This window comes from Homarus americanus, unplaced genomic scaffold, assembly GCF_018991925.1.
Source record: "Homarus americanus isolate GMGI-L3 unplaced genomic scaffold, GMGI_Hamer_2.0 scaffold24523, whole genome shotgun sequence".
Classification (NCBI taxonomy): Eukaryota; Metazoa; Arthropoda; class Malacostraca; order Decapoda; family Nephropidae; genus Homarus; species Homarus americanus.
This window is the reverse complement of record NW_024744357.1, coordinates 5,268,300-5,291,329: the sequence shown is the minus strand read 5'-3', so window position 1 is coordinate 5,291,329 and position 23,030 is coordinate 5,268,300. Positions and strand designations below refer to the sequence as shown.

Genomic DNA, 23,030 nt, shown 5'->3' with positions numbered 1-23,030 from the left:
TAAATCACTGTAGGTGCGCGTGATCCAGGTATATGCTGATAACCACAAGGAAAAAGAAAACACGAAATTCCCAAGCACTTTCGTGTAATTCACATCTTCAGGGGTGAGTACAGATTAAGAAGAAATACAGAACATGTTATATATATACAGAGGAGGGTGAGATCAAGTCCACAGTGGTCTGGTAGAGGTAATGACCCTACTGATCTTCACAAAAGCACCGCAGCGGTAGGTAGTCAGGTCAGAGGGTAAGCTGCCCCAACCTTCTCACCTGGTTACAAATCTTCTTAATTATGAAATTATCCAATTTGTACATACCAATGCTTAAATTCATGTTGACGGACTCGGTATGTTTAATGAGACTAGATTCTATAATGTTCCTACTGTCAATTGAATTACAAGGTAATATTGAGGAGGTATTATTCCAGTCAATGCAATGCTTATTATCCCTCAAATGAACAAACAGAGCATTGGATTCCTGGCCTGTCCTAACACTATATTTATGTTGTATAAGTCTAGTTACAAGATCTTTACCTGTCTGGCCTAAGTAAAACATAAAAATAATCTAAAGGGTTAACCTAACCCAATGCCGACCTAACTTTATGCTAGTTTAAGTTAACAAGTGCTCCTCAGTCCTTCTAACCAAACAACACAGAGAGTAAACTGATAATTGGTGAAAATGATAAAGAAATAATTATTAATCCAGCTGTCCCCAAAACAGTGTCAGACCCTCGCCCTGGTGAACCCCAAGTAGGAATTATTGCTCCATTTAAACTTAATGTCTCTAAAGATTGTTTTATTTATACTGTACAGAGGTAGCTATTTGTATCAATAACCGAGTTCATTATAGTTTACACACGTAATAGTCTAAGTAGGTCAGCAGTGCACTGGCCAGAGAACACGTGGCTTACATTATGACATTAATTAACATGTCTGAATGTAATAACACACCATGTAACTAACTCTGATAATAGCAGTGGTCGGGTGGGTTACAAAATAGTAGTCAGTATTTTATAATGTGACCATAAATAAATAAAAAAGGAGAGGAAGTAGTGATGTGACTTTACTTGAGAAGTTTTTGTATAGATTATGTGGAAATAACATATAACTTTGTCCGTTAGGTTTGATTAGCCTTAATGTATAATTCCACTAGGGTATTTTAATCTAGGGAGAATATATATTGTTTATTCAGTAAAAGACATAAATAAAGGTAATGCAGTAAATAATATATATTATATCAAAGACTCTTCAATGGATGTGCTTCCTAGAAAATAATTAATGTTCAAATAATACCACAGAAAAAGCTACTAACCCATTAAATTTTCACAAGATATGAATAATTAACCTCAGCTAACTTAAAAAATCACATAATTAAATTTTTATATTAGTTTTAAATAGATTATATTAGGTTTGCTTGCCTTGTGTTACGTGAAGAATAAATAGTTTAGCGTTTATAGTTATAGTAACATTTTTAACATTGTGCAGAAGACGTGTAACTGTGGTCCTCCTGAAAGACGATAACTTACTAAACAGCTTAACCAACAGGAAGAGCGTTAATTAACCTCATTATTCGTGTTCTGAGCCTGCATTATGAAGTATAATATAAGTATCATCTTTCTTTTATTGAAATATGACATCTAAAACCAACATTTAACCCAATATAAACTATAATCCACAGAAAAGTTAAAATAGTAATTATCTCAATATATTAAAAAAATAAGATATAATTCCGATATTAAATTTCACATAACATACATAAAGATAATAAATATATCTTTAATACATTAATATAGAGAGTAATTAAGGTTTTTTCCTGATGAGGGGGTTGTTTTCGCTGTTCAGTCGTCCCCGTTGTTTTCGCCGTTCAGTCGTCCCTTCACTAGCTGGGGTATACAGGGTGCAGACGACGTCCCTCTCACACCTCTTAAATGACTGAAAATATTGAACCCAGTAATGGTCAGGTAAGTTATTAGGTGTGAATGGTGAGGGTATATATATCCTCTGTGTGTTAGTTGAGGTTTTAAAGGGGTGAATAATGGTATGAGGGTGAGAGGAGAAGAGCTTAGTCATGATGGTGAGGGTGAGGGGAGGATGACATGTCTGGTCATATATTACTTATATTATCTCTCTATCTCTCTTTCTATCTCTCTTTCTCTCTCTCGTTCTCTCTCGTTCTCTCTCGTTCTCTCTCTCTCTCTCTAGCTGGGTATTTTTTGTGATTTTTTTTGTTTGATGTTTTCCTAAAAAATAAAGTTGCCAAGTGACTAAAAAATACATAAAAAAACTAGAAAAATAAAAAATTAACCTAACCTAACTTAACTGACTCTCACCATATCCTCTATTTCTTACCTTATTGGTCTGGTTCTTGGTCGTCGTTGGATTCTTACCTAACGCCACATATGTTGGTCTTTGCGATATTTACACTCCGTCTTGCTCTTAGTACACTTTACTGAGGTTGGAGGAACACCATGCGATCAAAAAAATGCTATAGTTTCTAGGTTTTTTTTTCCATAAACTCTCCATCAGCTCCATATACTTTAAGAGACATCCATCGCAGACTTCCATGGTCGGAACTGAACTTGAATTTCAAAAATTGAGAAACCCAAAATAAAACTCGATTTTGATTGGGCGAAATATACTCTGAATTAAACCCCAAATCATTTTAATTGGTTCCAAAAGCATAAACTCTTTTGATTGGCTGCGTGACGTGTACGATTTATGAAGGAGACGCGAGAGACACGCAGCGTTGGGTGAGAGGCAGACGATAATGGCGGGAGGTTAATGGAAGAAAATAGAAAATTTCTTGGAAGAGCTATCTCCGTTATTATACATTTCCGCCGGTAATGTAATGGATGAAAATTATCTCATAATTAGACGTCTTATTCGAATATGATAAAAGATTAGTGGTAGGAATGAACGGTGTGTAAACGCAATAATACCATAGAGAGACCAATTATAAGGGGGGAGATAATATATAATGATAAAAGAGAAGGTTAGAGGCCATAAACAAGTATGATCATTCACTCAGATATTTATTCAGCATTAACTCGTAACATAACTTTCATTACCCACATTTTCTTAGGTAATCCTGCAGGAGATATCTAACACCAGAAGGCGTTGTTCAATTTCATATATTTTTCTTTGTGTTCTTATCATTATACTGTAGTTAGTATTTTAAAGGAGGCGTCATTAACTAACTTAGAACCTAATCTAACCAACCAAAGAAACCTAACCTAACCTTACCTAACTTCCTAGACCCCGCCATATTAAACAGAAAGTATTAATTTTGATGTCGGGTACCAATGAAAGCAGTATTAGGTTAAGTTAGTAATAGGTTAAATTACTTTTACTTTTATCCTCTTCACCACTGATCGGCACGTTAGCCGCTTGGGCGATCGGTCACGTCTCTGTTATGCACTGTTGGCAAATACTGGGCATGCACCGGCTCCTGAATGTACCTGAACCTGCTCCAGTGTTGGTCAAGTCTGGTCTTAAAACAGCTCACACTTGGTGCCGTCACAACACATTCTGGTTGATTGTTCCAAGAGTTCACAACTCTCACTCCGAAAAAGTTACCCCTTACAGTTTTCTGGGCTTGCGGCTTCTCCAACCTTGAGCTGTGACCCCTTGTGGGGCGAGCGTCCGCCAGCTCCAGGTAAGGACACTCGACTGAGTAGTGCCCTTTGAGATGCTTATACACCTCAATTAGGTCGTCTCTTGCCCGTCCGTAGTATAAGCTAGGAAGTTGCAGGCGCTCTAATCTCTCAGGGTAGCTGAAGTGCTGTAGTGCAGGCACCAGTCTGGTGGCCCTCCTTTGGACATTTTCAATCAACTGACAGTCCCTAGCATATCCCGGGGACCAGACGGGGTGACAGTACTCCAGGCGGGGAAGCACCTCACTCTTAAAGATCGTGATGAGCGATGGACCGTCTAGATATCTAAACGACCTTCTTATAAGACCTACTGGTTAAGTTAGGTTAGGTTAGGTTTACTGGGTTTGTTAACTCAGCTTTCAGAGACGATTTATATATACATTAACTATGTCGTTGATGGTCAGTGAAGAGAGTTGGTGCTCCCTAAGGTCGTCCAAACATTATTTCCTCAAGTTATCAATGATTTCTTCTTTGTTTTCCTCTCAGAATTTGTCTTCTTTACGTTGAAACAAATATACTTTAAAGCCCCATAAAAGATACAAAGACAGACCTCTAACAACTTCAAACAAATTGGTGAAATCCCATGAAAAAAAACAAACAAACAAACAATATGTAGAAAAAGTAACGATTGTATTGGTATTATTATCATTGTGCTCATCCGGGAAATGTTAGGAATTTAGGTTAGGTTGGGTTATGTTGGGTAGGGTAGGGTAGGTTGGTTTGAGTAGATTGGCTAGATTAGGTTGGTTAGGTTAGGTGAGATCAAAATCATTAGAAACATAGGGATGACCGAAAATATAATTTTACCATTTTAATTTTAACATTCATCCCATTTTCTTGTATAAAATTGTAAAGCAGCTGAAGTGTATCCATATTTAAGTTTATTAGAATACTGTACTGTATGTTTATTCAGAGTTTGGTTATTTCGTGTTTTGCATCATGAGTGCCCTTAGTTTATTTCACCCTAACACGATGTGGGGGTTAAGTCATCAGGTGAAATAAGCTTGAGTGTCTGGTCTCAAAACTTGACGCATCGTTCCATCTTGCGACGGATTCACAAAACCCTCTTGAGGTACTGTACTGTAGGTGAGGTACTGTACTGTAGGTGAGGTACTGTACTGTAGGTGAGGTACTGTACTGTAGGTGAGGCACTGTACTGTAGGTGAGGCACTGTACTGTAGGTGAGTTACTGTACTGTAGGCCTAAAGGTAAACAGGACATCTCACAGGGCCTTTGACGAGTCTCTTAAAAGAATTCTTACCAATATACTGTAGACTCGTTGAATTCCTGTCAAATAACAGTACAGTAATTTAACAGATTCGAGTAGAGTAGAGTTGTTTACTTATGAAGGAGGAGCTGTAGTGGTGGTGGCTCTGTAGTAGGGAGTTATTAGCAGTGGTAAGATGTGAGTGTCATGATGTGAGTGTCATGATGTGAGTGTCATTTAATAAGCTGTGTGTGTCATGTGCCTGTATTGATGGAGGGTAAGCAAACTTATCAAACTGGTAAATCAGTAAATGTTAGTTTTTAAGAGTTCATATTAAGGGACGAAAGTTGACTTGTGTGTTGGGAAGGATGGCACAGTACAGTACACAGGGTATAGATCCTCCGCGAGTTCTCTGACCCATTTTAAAACTTAACGACCTCAGAAATATTACAGGTAGAACACGCTGGTTTGGCTATAATTGACGAACAACTCGTTAGTATTTTCTTGGATCGTTTGACTTCTACGTTGTTATCGGTCGACTTCCACGTTGTTATCGGTCGAATTCCACGTTGTTATCGGTCGACTTCCACGTTGTTATCGGTCGACTTCCACGTTGTTATCGGTCGACTTCCACATTGTTATCGGTCGAATTCCACGTTGTTATCGGTCGACTTCCATGTTGTTATCGGTCGACTTCCACGTTGTTATCGGTTGAATTCCACGTTGTTATCGGTTGACTTCCACGTTGTTATCGGTCGACTTCCACGTTGTTATCGGTCGACTTCCACGTTGTTATCGGTCGACTTCCACGTTGTTATCGGTCGACTTCCACGTTGTTAGCGGTCGACTTCCACGTTGTTATCGGTCGACTTCCACGTTGTGCTCAGCGTTCTATCTGTAATATTTTTGAGGTTGGGTTTTATAATGGATCACATTATTTTATACGTATCTCCCCAACTTATAGTAATTTTAGTACATGTTTAAGTTGGTCTGACGTTAATTTTTAGGTCCATTGATGTTGTACTGTAGACTGTGTGCTGTAGTTACACATAGATACTTGGTCCCCAAACAGAATAGTACCAACTCTGAACTTGTGAGATGATTGTGGGGTCTCGGAAATGTATATATACGATAGAGTATTTGCAAGAGATATATAATGTGTTTTGAGTGTAATTTAATACAGAACCTTTTTACCACAGGAAAGGATTTATTGTATAGGAACTACGTAGTTTAAGATGTGTAATTGAAGGATGTGATATTTAACAGTGTGTGTGTGTGATTATTTTTTATAGGGAGAGGTGGTTTCAGCAGGTGAGGGAGGAGGAGGTGGTGGGGAGGGAGGAGGTGGTGGTGGTGGAGGAGAGGGAGAGGGAGACCAGCAGGTCGCCCTGGCAGACTCCGCCGGACCTCCTGCCGCCCAAGACCCTGCTGCACAAGACGGAGGCCAGCAACAGGCTCGTCAACCTACCGCCGGAGAGTCTTTCATGGCCATCACCAAGTCCCTCGTCATCAGAGCCATCATAATATACTTCATAACATCCTTCTTCAGGTAGATAGGCAGCTCAGGGCTTTAGATTAACCATAAGCTCTCCTCTTAACTAATATTTGATTGATATATGAGAGTCTTTTACCAGGTTGTGATATATAGTTGTTATTGTATGTCCATTGCATTTTATTTATTATTATTATTTTTTTAATTGCTTCGTACAGACGTCCTCAGCAACCCACTGGGCCTCAGGGTGGGACAGAGGGACAGTTGGATCCCAGTGGACGTAACCCAGCCCTAAATCTATTCAAGGACGGACAAATTATGGACCTTTATGTCTACATGGCTGAGTTTGATGACTTGCCTCCCTTCAGGGACCCCAAAGCCCTGGTGTGGTGTAAAAAAGACCTCGTTTTTGGAGACTGGACGAGTGGACCCAATGGAGATGGAACCTATACCAAGTCAATTACCTTCAACACATCTTCGGTAGTGTAGAGAAAAAGTTGTTCATTTGATTGATTTTTGTTATATTCATATGAAGTATACGAATGAAATCCGATCTTATCTTCATTATTGAGGATTATCTCACGACCTTACAGTTTCTACGGAACAACGGCTCGATTTACCTCCACGTGTACTTTGTGATGAGCGGGAACTCCCCCAACCCTGCCGATGGTCTTGAAGGTTACAATAAGAAGTACACAGTGTACAGCTCACAGCGACTCAATAAATACAAGAGGCGTCGCTACAAGAAGACCAGCAACCTCATCACCGGAGAGACTAAGCTTACTGACGAGGAGGTCATGGTGTGTGGTTTACCAGAGGAGTGTGTTCTGTTCATGATATCCAAAAGATAGAAAATTTTTTATTCATTATTGTAGTGAGATAAAAATGAGATAATATTTGGATTTAAATCAGATTATACAATATGATGTATTTATGTCAAGTAATTCAGCAAATATGATGAATCATAGTAAATATCAGAAGTAGGAAGTCCCTCTTAACTCACTCTTCCTATTATCTTAATATGTCTCTTGTGATCTTGGGCAGAAAGCTGATACTCTCAAGGAGGAAGTTGTGTCTCACTGGCACCCAAACATAACCGTCAACATGGTGTATGACTTCACCCAGTGGACGCCCGGAGCGGTGCCGCCGCCCCTCGACGAATACATGGAGTTCACGCCCGCAGGAGACAGGTAACACTGACTTTTGGGTGCACTGTGGGGCAATGCTAGAAGTCTTAAGTTTGGATATAATTATTTAGCAAACACCACCACAAGTGTTACCTGAGCTGTAGAATGTATATACTGTATATGCTCATATCAAGTAAAAGTTAGGTACTGTAGATGTTATTTACCCCACGGCTGGCAAACTTGGAGTATGTATTCTAAAGTCAAAATATTTTTGGGGATGACTAAATTCTCTGCCCTTACTCTTGCAATTCTGAAGAAGGAAGAAAATATTCAAGCGTGAAAATTTATATATTAATTTTAGTGATTGATTTCTGGTGAAGTAAAATTTAATCACAATCATCAAGCAGAGTCATCAACGCCACCTCAGTAAGCTCTGTGGAGGAGTGAGCTGTAGTAGATAAGATGATATGAGAAGTTGTAAACAATTCTTTTGTGAGTTTTTCAATATGTAACTCTTTGCCGTATACATTCTCATTTTAGGTACAAACCGATTGTCTTCATGAACACGTACTGGAACCTGGTGAAGGACTACCAACCCATCAATCATACCTCCGAGATCCTGGACCTGAGCGTCACCTTCCAGCCGCTCTCCCTCTTTAGGTGGCAGCTGTATGCCGCTCAGGCCATGAAGAGCAGGTACGAGTGCCAGTCTGTTTTGCCCGGGTGCCAGCAACATGGTCAAGGAGCCTCTGATCTTGAACTCAGCCAGATTATGCAACTGCCTGAAAATGAGTGCCCTGCTTTTGAGCTTTATAGTAGTTTCAGGAAATAGCTTAAAAGTACAGTACATTTATTCTTACAAGGGAGGAACAAAAGCTGGAACTAAATACATTTTAGGGAAGTTTTAATATCTTCAGTGGTAAGGTGAGACCAATTCTGAGGTGCCTTTAAATGTACACATTGCGATGGTAGTTGGTGATGGTTCCTCAACAATATTGCTTCTACGGCTACATTTTTCTTCTATTGTAGTTAGGAAGGTTTACTCAGAGTTTTATTTAAGTGCAATATTTCTTTGATGACATTATGGCATCTATACTTTTATGTACTGTGCTGTGTTGGCTCACACTTAATATAGGAATATTTGCACTAAAATAAAGTTGGATTAAACCCCCTTTTCTTAGTGACAGTATTATATGCCTATTGTTGTGTCTGAAGACTTCCAGTCATTTGTTGGCCTCTGAATGAATGTGCCAAGATAAACTCTGATTAAAAAACTATTTGTATTTATAAACATAAGATATTACATGTACTGTAGTATCCTGTTGGTGCATTATCAACACTTGTCCAGCTTAACTCCTCTAATGTTGACATAAACTACCTGGTTGTGAGATGTACTGTACTACTCCTTAGGATAGATTTTTTTTTTTCTGGAGGCTTAGTTTCTTGGTGAAGTAGAGTTGTACAACACAGTCACTTGTGTCTGGTGGTGCAGGTAATTGTCACTTGTTATATCACAGTTGGAGTCCTCAGCTGCCCTCATGACACACCTCCCCTCTTATCACTACAGTACTGTATTATGATAACGAGATCAAACTTGTGCTCTGGAAATACTTGAGAGTTATTGTATAAAGTATTGAGGAATAATATAGAGTATAAGTGATGCTTAGGTTCAGTTAAGTGTTTGGGAAGTATTGTTAAGTTTTTACAGATAAGTAATTGAGGCTCTTGTACAAAAAGCACATTTATTTGGACAATACTTTATGGGTAAATGAAAATCACCAAATGATGGGATAGGTTGTTGGTGTTGTTTCCTGCCAGCCACCTGATGATGACTATTATAGCAGGACAAATCTGAAAGAGTAAAAAAAGAAAACATCAAATGGTGTTTCTTTATGAAGGTAAGATTAAGTGTGATTATTTGAAGCATTATGGGTCCTGGGTGACATGGTGTCATGATTGGAGCTTATGGTAGACAACTAGTTTTACCTGTTGGATCATATTGTTTTATATGGCGTTAGTGAGTTAGTGAGTGTGAGGCCGAGGTTGACAGGTTTTATGCTTATGACTCGACAGCAACGACATGTTCTACGCACGAGGTAATAGTTTTGGCATTTGCCGTTTCATCGTGGTGTAATATTTGTATTTTGTATTTATTTGTATTAGAACAGGTACTCGGGTGTTTGTGGGGTTGTGATGTAATATGTTGCAGACACATTGATTTCAAATACAATATAAATGTTCAGTGTTCATATGTAATCTATGAACAAGAAGGCTGTGAATGAACCTAACAGCCAGAAGAATGTCTTTACCGAGTGAGATACCTTTCCCTTGCCAAGTGCTGAATATATTACATTTTAAGTCTAGTCAAGGTCTTCATTACTCTAGTCAGTGCGGAGTTGTGTGGGACTCCATCAGCACCACGTACTTGATGCTCAGTGTTGGGTGGTGTGGAGCCAGGCAGTGTAGACACTGTATCTCACTTGTTCAGCTAAAAGTGTAATGTACTGTAGTGTGATAGTCCTTTATTGTTCTCTGCCTCCTTGTTAAGTCTCCTCATAGATCAGGATACTCTTGTGCCTCCTTCAAGGCTGTGGTTTATGAAGTATTTTTCAACATTGTAAAATTATCTGCTTTTTATTGTTTTTATTCTGCTTCTGCAATCATTCTGGTGCTGTTTTCCTGATGCTTCTCTACAGATTTGTTATGTCAGAAGGAAATTGATAATGATCTGCCAGTTGTCAACTTTACAGTACCGTACAGTAGTTGGAAAGTCACCAGTGTTGCTAAATGGCAGTGGCTCCCAAACATGGGGTTGGGACAAGATGCATCATAAGGGGTTGCATAGAGTTCATGGGGTCGTATAGAACTTAGGGTCACTGGGCTCCCATAGACCTCATAGGGTTGCTGGAGTCACCTGGGTCTTGTAGTGGTCACATGTGATTTTTTATTTTTTTTAGTCCAGGTGTCAAGGAGTGAAGGATGTGGCCAACAGGTACTGCCTCGTTAAGTCAGGACCATAAATTATGGTCCTAGGGATTAATGCAGATACTCTCCTTGTCAGGTCAGGTTAGGTCAATCCAGGTTCAGGCTTGCCCTGATGACAGGTTTCACAAGAGAAGTTCCACACTCCTACTTTTGATCTGCTCTCAGCTCACCTTACTCCCGACTTTCCATGGATGCGGAGAGAAAATTTCATTGATAGATTCCCAGAGTTGCTAACAGAGTCATGATTTTGTTCAGTTTTTGTTCAAGACAGATGTAAAAGTGTGTTACATATGAATTATGACTAATGTAATATGTACTGAAAATTCATTAAATGATGATGCACACATATCACATACAAAATATGACAGAGTTGTATCTAAGAAAATTGTACGTTATGTTGCTTAACCACATAATTATACTGCCACCCCCAGGTATAAACATGTCACACATTAAACATGAATGTTTCTGCCAGTGTTTACTTTTAGACTTGTTTTTACAGTTAAATAAGTATAAAACATGTCCGTATCTGTTTTAAGACTCGTCATATACTGTATACAGTATATATAATGATTTGGGGTCTCACTGGATAGGTGGCAGCACTAGATGGAGCCACACTGGGAAATGCTTGGGAACTCCTTCTCTATGGTTTATAGTTATGATGTCCTATAGTAACTGTGAGTAGTAGCTTCCCACCTCCTTGATAATTACACTGTACTGTACTGGCATTGGTTACTGTACACTTGTGTTGACTAAACTGGCCGATGATATATTACTACTGTACGGTATAATTCTCCTTCGGTTATTTCTCTGTACGTGAATCTTGCTGTTGTTGGGTCACGTACGACTATCAAAGACTTGTGTGTGTGTCTCAGTCGTAATAAAGCTGTGTTATATTTCTTCTGCTGTTACTTATTCTCCTTAAGTTCTCAATATATTATTCTCTTTCCTTATTATTAGTGAAGGACGGAGGCTGACACGTACTCTTGTCTCTCTATCTCTTCATGAATCTACGTCTGCTTCTTTGTTTTCTGTGTCTGCCTCAGGAGATGAATTAACAGCTCTCTGTGTGCTCCCTTGTCTACTGTTTGTGTACATTATATCAGATCGTATATTGTATGTCTCATGTCGCTCTGTTTATTCTTGTATTGATGGTGTTTTTGGTGTTTATCCTCTACTGTGTGTGTATGCCTTGTTGTGTGTGAGTGATCAAATGTGTAAAATGAATTCTTCCACCAGTTTTAATACAGCTACATATCTTATGGTTGGCACAGTACATGATATGGGTAAGAAGAAGTACTTGTAGATGGTATTTATGCTGGTATACGGTAGGTAACTTCGCTGCAGAGTCCATGTGTTCATTTGTCTGTCCTACCTGTTGGGGGCTGGGGATTAATCCTCTTCAGTTGAATTTTTGTTTATGTTAGTTGAGTGATTTGCCTGTCCACTTGTAGAGTATGTGAGTGGTGGTGGTGGAGGAAGAACTTTAAAGTGTGTTAGATAATTGGGTCCTGATTAGTTAGAGGGGGAATAACACTGGTGGGAGAGACTGTGTTTTCTCTTGTCTCCAGTCACCTTGTATACTAGCTAGCCAAGGTTTTAAAAGAGTGGAGCAAATTACAGCCTTACTGGTAGATAATGGACCCACAGTATACAGTATCCAGGGAGCTGTGAAAGTTGTGTGATCCGTTCAGCATTGCATCGAGGGTTTGGCTGTTTTAGTCTTTCAAAACTCTTTCTCCATTTGATGAAAGATAAATAAACAATAACAACATGACCTGTCTTAATTTATGCACACACACACACACACACACACACACACACACACATCTATCTGTAATATACCAGCCTACTTATAACTTCTCATATTGTAACCAGTAAACTTAGATGTATTGCTTCAATAAGTGCCAAGAGCAAAACAGTCCCATAAAACACCAAAGATGACAACAAAAATGTATTAAAACACCAAAACAATCCATAAAAAAATAAATTTGTGTTATACAGTAAATAAAAGAAGTGTGGTCCCAGATCTGCCCATCTTCATTTCTTGAGAATCTGACTATCATAAAATACCAATAAGTCGGTGTTTACTCTGCTGCTTCGGTCAACACCTGGAAGTGTCACCAACATGACGTACGAGACATAATAGGTTATTCGTCTATTCATCAACACCTAATAAGAATTCCACGCTGCACCTTCAAGCTGTTGTGTACACCCACCAGGTGGCCGGGGACTGCCATGTTGGAGGGTCTGGGCGGGGAGGAGGACGAGGAGGACCAGGACACCATCAAGGAGGCCTTCCTGGAGACGTCTCCGTACCTGCTGGCTCTCACCATCATCATCTCCCTCCTCCACTCTGTGTTTGAGTTCCTCGCCTTTAAGAATGGTGAGTTATATGCCCTTGGTGAACAGTACAGTACTCAGAAAATAAGATTAAGTACAGTACATATTGTGGTAAAGGTGTAGGTACTGTACTGTAACTTTCATAGGCGATAATTAAACAACTTTAATACTAAACTAAACTAACTTAGTCTAATCTTAATCCCCTCATTCAACATTAAGGTGTTCAATCATCAGGTAAAATAATAAGGAGTTCCAAATCTTCTTGAGAATCCCTCTTGTCAAGCTTTTTCTTAACTATTAAATGTTAAACAGCACATAAGACATTATTTTAGTATTGGTAAGTTAAAGATTATTATGCCACCACTTATATTTCATCTCGTTTAAATTCCCAGATATCCAGTTTTGGAACAACCGTGAGAGTCTCGAGGGCCTGTCGGTGCGTTCAGTTTTCTTCAATGTGTTCCAGTCAGTCATTGTACTTCTCTATGTGCTGGACAATGAGACCAACTTTGTTATTAAGGTGTCGTGCTTCATAGGCCTTGGTATTGAGCTCTGGAAAATCACTAAGGTAAGTTATGTACAGGTTACCTTACCTTCCTTCCTATCGTGTGGTGGTGTGTGTGTTTCCCGTTAGTTCGTGGTTTATGCTAAGTACATTTTTTGATACAAGATTACCATTATTTTAGTAGCTATAGATTGAACCATAACTTTTCCTACACTGGGTGGTGGTGATCATTAAAGTATCTTTGGCTATAGATATGAATGATTTGTGTAGGATCCATATTATGCAATCACAGAATCATTATGCCTTACTTACTACACTTAATTTGAAAGGTTTCTCAACTTCTGGAGAACACATACATGTACGTTAATTTGAAATATTATGTTGATTTTATTTCTCGTATCTCCTCCTACATGTGTACAGTTGTCAGCCATGCATGAAACTAAACTCAGATCAAGTGCTAATTATACAGTACAGTCTCCATATAATAGACTTCTTTCTCCATATAATCCACTAGATGGAGGTTTCACATCTAATGGGCCCTCTATATAGCAGACTTTCCTCACCATATAGTCCATTAAATAGAGGTTATTAGTGTGTTATACAGTCATGCGCCGATTAACGTCCAACCGAACAACGTCCGATCGCATATCCGCCCGCCTCAAAAAAAAAATAAAAATCCGTGACGCCTGCTGGACCACCACTCCACGACCCCCTGACTGAGATACGATGATCCTCCCCATACTGGTCAGATATTATGTGTTAAAGGAATATGCTTCCTTCCTTAGGCTTTTTTTAAACATTTGCCTCCAGGTGTAATGTTAACCTACATCTATTGAGGATAAAATCTTTCACCTACAAATTGACAATAACACATTTGCTGTAATCAGACATATCTAGTTGCCTCAACAATTGCAACCCCAGTTGCAATTGGGGTTGCAATATCAAATTCTGTGGCATTACTAAGTATAGTGAAGTCTCTGGTGCACTCTAAGATTAAGAGAGAAAACGGAGGACTCAGGCGTCCTGATGTGAGAGAAAACGGACTCGTATGATGGGGGACCAAATAAAAAAAGCATAGCTACATGTTTTGTGGACTACAGTATTAAGCGTACCCTTTTCATCACTTTGTAATAAACCTAGCCATGCCTATGTGTGTTTATGATATTTACCATAACATTATATATATATTTAGTGGGTATAAATGGTCGTAAAATGGGAAACTTGGGGTTGGGTCTTGGGTGCCTGGAACCAATTAGAATAAATCCCATAGGTTCTGTACTTTCGTTATCGGCGGGGTCCCAATTAGGCGCTATAACCAAGGGATGACTGTACTGTACTGTATATACTTGTGACACTGGCCAGTTGCTTCTGGTGTTATGGTACAGGGGTACCAAGTGACAGCACTAGGATCCCGCTTCCTCTATCAAGGAATAAACAATTAAAATTTAAATTGAAAAAAAAAACATTCAAATAATGGGACCTAGCGAACCTAAATGGCCCTAGAGCGGGCACAGTCACGTATGCATCGCGTATTCTTATAGATTGTGCTGCCAGGCGTACGTTATCTAGTGAATTTAGTCAATATTGTACAGTAACAATGGACCTAAGTGCAAACCTGTATTGTACATGTACTAAATGATTACGGTACTAAAATTGTTATGTCTATTGCAAATATAGCTTGTTTATACAGGTATTCAAATAAATTACTATCTTACAAGAATCCCTCCAATGTAAGTTATATTCACCCAGGTCGTTTGGGTGGCAAATTATGAGAAGAGCTTAGTCACTCTTAAGTAATGATAAATAAACACACAGGCAGGCCTTCAGCGCCAACTGTCAAATCTTATCTCAAATAAATAAACAAACAAACGCCAGACATTCTGTCACCTCACCTCCCGCCCTCTTCCCACCACCCTCGTGTTCAAGATAAAAGATTGGTGATTTCTTTATGTTTATTTTATATAATATCTCAGACTAAAGTTAGGATAATATAATTTGCATTGCTGAAATCCTTGCAAGACAGAGATTAATTTGAATATAAGCGTCATATATTTTGCTCAAGATATAAAAAATGTAGTACATTAGTGTACAATACTGTAGTACATTTTATAAAAAGTTTTTCAACTGTATTTTTGGGTAGATTTACATAAATTTCTTCATTTATTTTCATCCATTTACATGCACACACCATAATAAAAGAAACGTAAAAGAAATAAATGACCTTAGTGCAAAGCTGGAGTGCACATGTACTAATTTGATTATGGTACTAAAATTGTTATGTCTAGTGCAAATTACAGCATGTTTATATTCAAATTAATCAGTATCTTACAAGAATCCCAACAATGTTAATTATATTCACCCAGGTCATTTCACTTAAGAACTGATAAATATACACGCGTTAGACCTGGGCCTGTGCCAACTGTCAAACGTACTACCTCCCCTCCCCCCACGCCCCCTCGCACCCTCTCTCTCCCCCATCTGCTGGCATTGCTCTTATCCTTGTAAAACAGTGAATAATTTTAATATAAATGTCATGTATTTTGCACAAGAGATAAAAATTAATCACCTGTATCACATTACAGTAGTGATTTAAGAGTAAAAGTGTATATGTACGTATATAGTATTCCACATACACGTAAGTATAAATACAAAGTTTATGTGATGATCGGACAACGTCCATTTCGGTTAACGTCACGTTTCCAAGAACATATTTAGGACGTTGACTGGCGCATGACTAGTTTGTTTTATCCAGTGAATTAATCTCCATTTATTTTACTCATCAGGTGACCAATGTTTCCTTAAACCGAGAGAGGAGGATCATGGGTATCCCCACACTTAAATTCACCGACAAGGGAACGTACATCCATTCCTTGACGAAGCAGTACGATGAACTAGCCTTCCAGTACCTGTCAATGGCGCTGTTTCCCTTACTGGGAGGCTACTGTATGTACTCCCTGGTGTACGACGAGCACAAGGGGTGGTACTCCTTCGTGCTCTCCATGCTCTACGGCTTCCTCCTCACCTTCGGTATATATCTACATTTTATTTTAAGCTCGGGATAATGTTATGACGTTGGATCATTAACTTCTTGGAGCTAAAGACAAATAACCATTGTTAGTTATTGGTATTTCAACCTTTATTGCCATCACAAAGTCGTGGGTATTGAAAATAATCATTAACTATTTTTTTTTATGAAATTCGATGTGTCTGTGTTGGTCATAAAATGTGACTTAACCAAACAAGAGACCCAATTAGCCGAGATGGTAAAATAAATCAAGTGTCGTCTCCTTCAGGTTTCATCATGATGACGCCTCAGCTGTTCATCAACTATAAGCTCAAGTCTGTGGCTCATCTGCCCTGGAGGATGCTCACCTACAAGGCCCTAAACACCTTCATCGACGACATATTCGCCTTTGTAATTAAGATGCCGACCATGTATAGGTTAGGCTGCTTGAGAGACGACGTCATCTTCTTCATCTTCTTGTACCAGGTATGATGCTGGTCTCTGGTGTTTACCTGTTAGAGTGTGAGTGAGTGAATGGGTGGGTGGGTGAGTGAGTTAGCCAGAGAGTGAGTGAGTGAGTGAGTGAGTTAGAGAGTGAGTGAATGGGTGGGTGGGTGAGTGAGTTAGCCAGAGAGTGAGTGAGTGAGTTAGAGAGTGAGTGAATGTACATACGTCTACATATACACTAGTCAATATGTTTTCCAGGTTATTGAATAGGATAGGTACAGGTAAGAGACTTAGTTAAGGGTTTTATAAAGAACTGAAGGTACTGTACTGTATACCTTTAGCTTATTGTTACAGATTATAAGTGAGGTACAGTGAGCTAGTGTTTATGATGATGTTATAGTGTTAGCTGAGTAAGATAATACTCGAGTCTTTCAGTCACTCGCCATAATTCCCAACACCTGAGTAGAAATTGTTGGTCTGTTCCTATCCATTATTTCTCTCCCATGTTGTGTGGTTGAGGGGGAGTAGGGTAGTGTAGGTAGTAAGGGGACGACTGAAATAAGGAGGACATAGTTTATATATGAACACAAGGTCAGTGATATATAGCTACTGTATATGAATAAACTAATAGGTGTTTGGTGTTCCAGTAATGTATTTGTAAAGTTTTCCGGATGTGTTCACCTTTTAATGTGTTTTATATCTGTCTTTCTTCTCAGCGTTACATATATCGTGTTGATCCTTCAAGAATGAACGAGTTTGGGTTCTCACAAGACATGGAGAAGCACGCGAAGGAGATGAAGGAGGTCGCTTCACTGGGCAACGGTGCTACGGCGGCTGAAATTGAACCACCGCCAAAGTCTTTAGAAGAGAAGAAGGAGGATTAGGCTGGTGTAGCGATATTAAACAAATTATTGTGGTAACTCGGGTGGTGTTTGTGTAGGTGGACAATGTGAGATAAAGAAAAGACAGACACGTTTATTAGTGACATTTGTGATGCTTCTCAACTTGGACTTAAAACTGCATGAACAAGGCTCCTGAGACTTAGAAGCTCGGCCTTGAAATAGCGGAGCGATGTATTTTATTTTGTTTCGTGCCGAGGGTTATTTTTTTATTGTAGCGTATGTTTGTTGTGTTGCGAGGCCTGGAAGTCTGAAGCGCCTTTTTTATTCTTAACCATTTGCTAAATGCTGGAAAACAAACCTATAGGCGAGTCAATTAGTTTTATTTAGTCGACACCCGTGATGACTGCCTGGGACCATTCGTACCCAAACCTGCACCTCCTCCTAAAGTTGGCGGTCATCACGTAGAGAAAATGTTCCCCCCGAGAGGTCCCCCCTTTTTAATGAGAGATATGCCTTCTGCAGAAAAAGTATATATCATTCACAAATAGAAAAGAATAAAAAAAATATTATTGCCTGGCTTTAAAGAGGAATGAAACTGAGGAATATATTGCACTGCTCATTCCACATGAATCAGTTTTTATTTTATTTATTTTTTGTGTGTGTATGTATGTATGTATGTATGTATGTGTGCAAGTGTGTGTGTGTGTGTGTTACCCTCACAAAAATGATTTAAGGAATGATTTTAGTGGCAATAGAGAGTACAGTCCAACATGAGACAAGGGACACAGGGAACTTGGTGCTTCACAATCCCAGACTGGGTTTTATGCTGATTGCTGGGGGAGTAAGGTTCCTGCTATGGTAAGCTTGTTGAGGCCCTGTTGTGCTGACACTGGGTAAAACTAGTCATCGTGAAGGAGGGAACTCTACCACCTGATAACTAACAAGCATTATCACTTAGCTTTTATTATACATTTGGGAAGGTGTGCATTATACTTTACAAATAATGTGCAAATCTTAATAAGTTTGTTGATAGGTAAACTTTTATTTTTGTGGTGTTATAAATGAGAGAACTGTACAGTACACATGTATTTCTTTTAGGTTCTTTGGTTTACTCAGCAAGATAGGATTGGTGAGCACAGCAGTGGCCTTGAAACATTATTAGGGAAGTGTCCTGTCTGAACTTTGTCAACTAGACTGATGGATGACACAGTTTACATCGGTCACATGTGTTGTGTTCTACCATCAGCTCAGGTTTTAGTTCCCAGTGTAATATTTGTGTATCAGTTGTCAGCAGTGGGCAGTTGTCATGCTCTACAACAGAACCCTCCCTTCTCTCTCTCTCTCCCTCTTTTCTTTTTTTTTTTAAACCAGTGATGTAATGATTTTGATAATTTCATACTTTGTATAATATTTATATATTGTACTTTTGAGTTATTTGGTAGGGTTATTAAATGTGTTAGAATATATGATTTATTGACTACACTACTGTATACTCCCAGACACATCTTCTCAAATTGGGATTTACAGTATATGTATTTAATGGGATTTTAACTTCGACTTTGGAATTGTCAAGACTTTGCATGTGAGTAATTAGTTGTTTTAGTTGAATTCTTGAAAGTGGTTGTCAATGAGAATGGAAAGTTGATCTGTAAAGAAATAAAACTCGTAATAAAGGAGGGACTCGTAATGCTGATTAGTGGTTAACTGCAGTCTGTGCTTTGTGAAGGAATGTAAGTCATTTTCATGCTTATGGTTGATAATTTCCTTTTACCCTCGAGACATCATCCAACGCTTGTTTATAAGTTTCCAGTATTAAGCCACTGAACCAAACCCGAAGTGAAAGGTATAATGCTCGCTGGGCAGTACCTTCTGTGGTGCCAACCTTCTGTGTGAGATGGAATTAGTATTTTAATTTTAGACCATTGAATGATTGGAATGACAGCTCTGTTCTTTACCACGGTGAGTACTGTGACCCCACCTGACATTGGCGTTAGATTTGAGTCTCTTTGATTTGTGAGTAATAATTGCCACTTAACCCTTGGATGAGGATGGTTTAACCCTTCAGAACTTGATGGATTAATGAGACAGCTTGGCTGGTACAGTACAGTACGAGGCTTAGCTACCACACTCACTACTGTACAAGCTGACAGACCACAGTACAGTATTAAGGTGCATATCTAGTGTGGTGGTTTCGAGATTTTGTGAAATTACTTGAATAAACTTTTCCCTTAGGATAAGAAAGACAATATGCCTTGGCTTTTAATGCATAATAAAGGACATTACATTTTTGTGTTGATAAATAGCTAAAGGATATTTTGTCCATTGACCTAGTGAGTGTGAAAGGTGGAACATCACATGCTCATTCTATTAATAAGGTTACAGTGTGGGCTATGGTGGTTGGAGTAACAACACACAGTCATCATTTGCTGCAGTCAAAACCCCACATGTGTTTTGTCTCTTATAGAAGGAGATTCTGAACTTCCTAACAGTTAAGTAAGTGTTGAGGAGCCACCACCACTACCACCTTGTATCTCCATCATTGTGCACTCGAGCAATGAGACAGCAACATATGATTAGACCAAACCGTGCAACGAGCAATAGACTACAGTCAACCCTCACTTTACGCGGTCCCACATTCCGCGTTTCCACGTTTACGCGGGACCCTGCCGGAACCCGGGATGCTCACATTCTGCAGTGCGTGTACCCCTTTACGCGGAGAGCGGCTGGCGAGCCGCGCCATTTTTGGATCCAAACCTCCTGCCATCTCTCCTGCCCTCTCCCGCCATCCGCCATGTTGTGTAAGCAGCGCAAGCAGGGTGCGCACAAGGTCGCCCAGTCATTAAAACATTACCGAGTTCTTCACCTGCCACCCACCACAGCCGGCCCGAGTCAGTGATAGTGATAATTGTAGTGAGGATATGGACTTATATGGACTTTGAGGGGTTTGACAAAGAGGCCCTGCAAGCCTATGTGGTGGATAGTGATACAGGTGACGGCCAATAATCTGCCCTCTGCCTCGGAACCAACCCCCCATCCCCGTGTGCCCAGCCATCTTTTCTACTAATGTAAGTGTTAAAAAACCTAATATTATTGATATTTCTCTTAATTATTAATTGTGTGTGCATACCATCATAAATTTAAGAAGTTATTTTTACTACAACATAGTTGTGTGTCGTCAAAAAGTGGAGTTTGGGGGTCGGCCCGGTCTCTATTTCAGTTAATCCCATATGTTATGTTGTTCACTTTACGCGTTTCTCACTTTCCGCGGTACCCTGTGGGTTGTATTAACCGCGTAAAGTGAGGGTTGACTGTACAAATATACTTACACTCACATTAGAGACTTGAAATGTGTGCACGTCAGAATCACTTATGGTACAAGACGTAATATGGCTAATAATGATGAGTACAACAAACAAGAACATATTTTACAGTTGTATTTTAACATCCAGTTGGTAGCCATTATTTCCTACCAGTAAAAGATCTAAAACCCAAGCTACTGTAGAGTATAGTCTGCTCTCACTGGCTGTTGTGTCTGACCTGTACTTAATTGAATGTGATCACTCCTGAACAAATCTTAATGGGAGTACTGTATGGCCAAACTGACTTTTATACTGAGGCTTTGTCCTCAGGCTTGATGACATCTGTGGATATTGGAAGAACACCTCTACAGTATTATGTGTCTTGATGAACAACAAGGCACAATTTATTGATAAAGAGGAATACATTTAGTATATAGCCTGTGTCATACTGGTGTATGTGTGTATGATAATATACAGAATATACAGTACTATGAATTAACTTCATTTCGAGAAAAAGTATTGCAAGATCTCTAGGCAAAAAAACAGTTAGTGTGTAAGTTATGGAACAAGGCTAATTCAGTATTAGTTGACAATACTTGCCCTGGGAGGTACAGAGGCAGCCACTGTCATGGTCACCAGTCACCTCACACAGTACCCATGTATATATATAAATATATATATATTTCTTTTCAACATGTTATATGGGGTGTATTTTTTTTTACTGATAAACCCTCAAGAATTATAGTTATATAAGGCAGCCCTCTGAGGACCATAATATTTCTTATACTTGTTGAGAGAACATTACAAAGGTACATGGATGTTGAAGAAGACTTTGTAATGTTAGGTTTTTGTGGGTGTACTGGTAAATAAAGCAAACCCTTGTGTACAAGCAACAGTGATAAGCCCTGCATGGTGTATTGGGACATACCTTCTGGTTGGCTGACTGACTGCTTGCTTGAGCACTGCCTGGCATCATCACAACATTGTGTGGGCTGTTATGAAGAATGAGTTTTAGTTGGTTTGCTATACATTTATTTTGACCGATTATCTCGCCGTCGTATTTCAGAAGACCGATTTCCTCGTGCGTCATCGTTCATAGCGTCTATCTCGTACTTTTTTGTTGCAATTTTACGTGTATGTTGTCCAGACGTGTTGCTCTTTGTGTACAGTACTATGTGAAGTAATTATTATATACCGTGTGGCCGTACGAGGGACAGTTGTGATAAACCCACTGTACTGTATATGAGACGTGTGTGTTGTACCTTCAGAAGGATGTTGTCTATACTGTATCATTATGGAGTACTGTATTAAGTGTGTACTGTACTGTATTTGTGTGTTATGGAAGCGTGTAATGTTTTAATATTCACAAGAGGAGACCAGTTGGGGGCCAGAGTGTAGTGCTGGGAGCAGATTATTGTTGATATACTGTATATAAAAATAACCAGGTATAGAGTGAAGCATTTAAGGAACTGTACTAATACCTTTCATTTCACAGGGACGAAGAAAAGACTTAAAGTTCCATGATCTATACAAATATAAAATTACTTTTAGTAAATATTAAATATTTAGAAAAAATCACAAAATTGCAGTAATTACAGACATATATTTATATATATTTGTATTTATATTTTGAGGCACTATTGTATATGAACACAAACATATTTATTTAGGAAAAATTGTTAACCATAATTTAACTTTCGTGACTTATTATTATTTTTTTTCATCGAAGACGTAATGAATCCAAGGTGGTGGGGAGGGAGGGTGGGTTGTGTGTGGGATGCCTCCAGGTTATAAGTGACAGAGTTGAGGGAGTAGTGGCCATAGGGTGAACATCTACACCACAGTATTCAGTATTGTGGGGAGCTAAACCTTCAATAAGATCCTGTTTGTTCATATCTTTGTTGTTGTTAAGGAGTTATACAGAATTAAACTAAACTATGACCTTACCAGCAGTATGGTTGTAGGTCAGAGGGGTCCCAACCCAACCCAACCCAATCCTGCCATCAAGATATGAGGTTTATTACAGTTGGAACGTAGGTTAGGTTAGGATTGGAACCACTTTGACCAATTACCCAATAGTACACAATGCCATCGAGAGGAGAATATTTATGGTAGAAAATATTTTGTCTTGA

At 39.1% G+C, this 23,030-nt stretch overlaps 1 protein-coding gene across 1 annotated transcript; it reads left to right on the top strand.

Annotated features, from left to right (window-relative positions):
- The first annotated feature begins 1,851 nt into the window (after nt 1-1,851).
- On the top strand, nt 1,852-19,847 carry LOC121877901 (cleft lip and palate transmembrane protein 1 homolog). The gene is made up of 11 exons (XM_042383857.1): nt 1,852-1,958; nt 6,150-6,406; nt 6,568-6,829; nt 6,943-7,149; nt 7,394-7,539; nt 8,017-8,172; nt 12,681-12,844; nt 13,194-13,369; nt 16,090-16,333; nt 16,600-16,796; nt 17,474-19,847. Exons 1-11 carry the CDS (start codon nt 1,926-1,928, stop codon nt 17,639-17,641), a joined length of 2,010 nt encoding a protein of 669 aa, XP_042239791.1. The 5' UTR covers nt 1,852-1,925; the 3' UTR covers nt 17,642-19,847.
- Nucleotides 19,848-23,030: the final 3,183 nt, after the last annotated feature.

Coding starts and splice junctions, on each gene's coding strand:
- LOC121877901 (XM_042383857.1), top strand. CDS start 1,926: ATGACTGAAAATATTGAACCCAGTAATGGTCAG. Junction 6,407..6,567: donor TTCATAACATCCTTCTTCAG/GTAGATAGGCAG, acceptor TGCTTCGTACAG/ACGTCCTCAGCAACCCACTG. Junction 8,173..12,680: donor GCTCAGGCCATGAAGAGCAG/GTACGAGTGCCA, acceptor TACACCCACCAG/GTGGCCGGGGACTGCCATGT.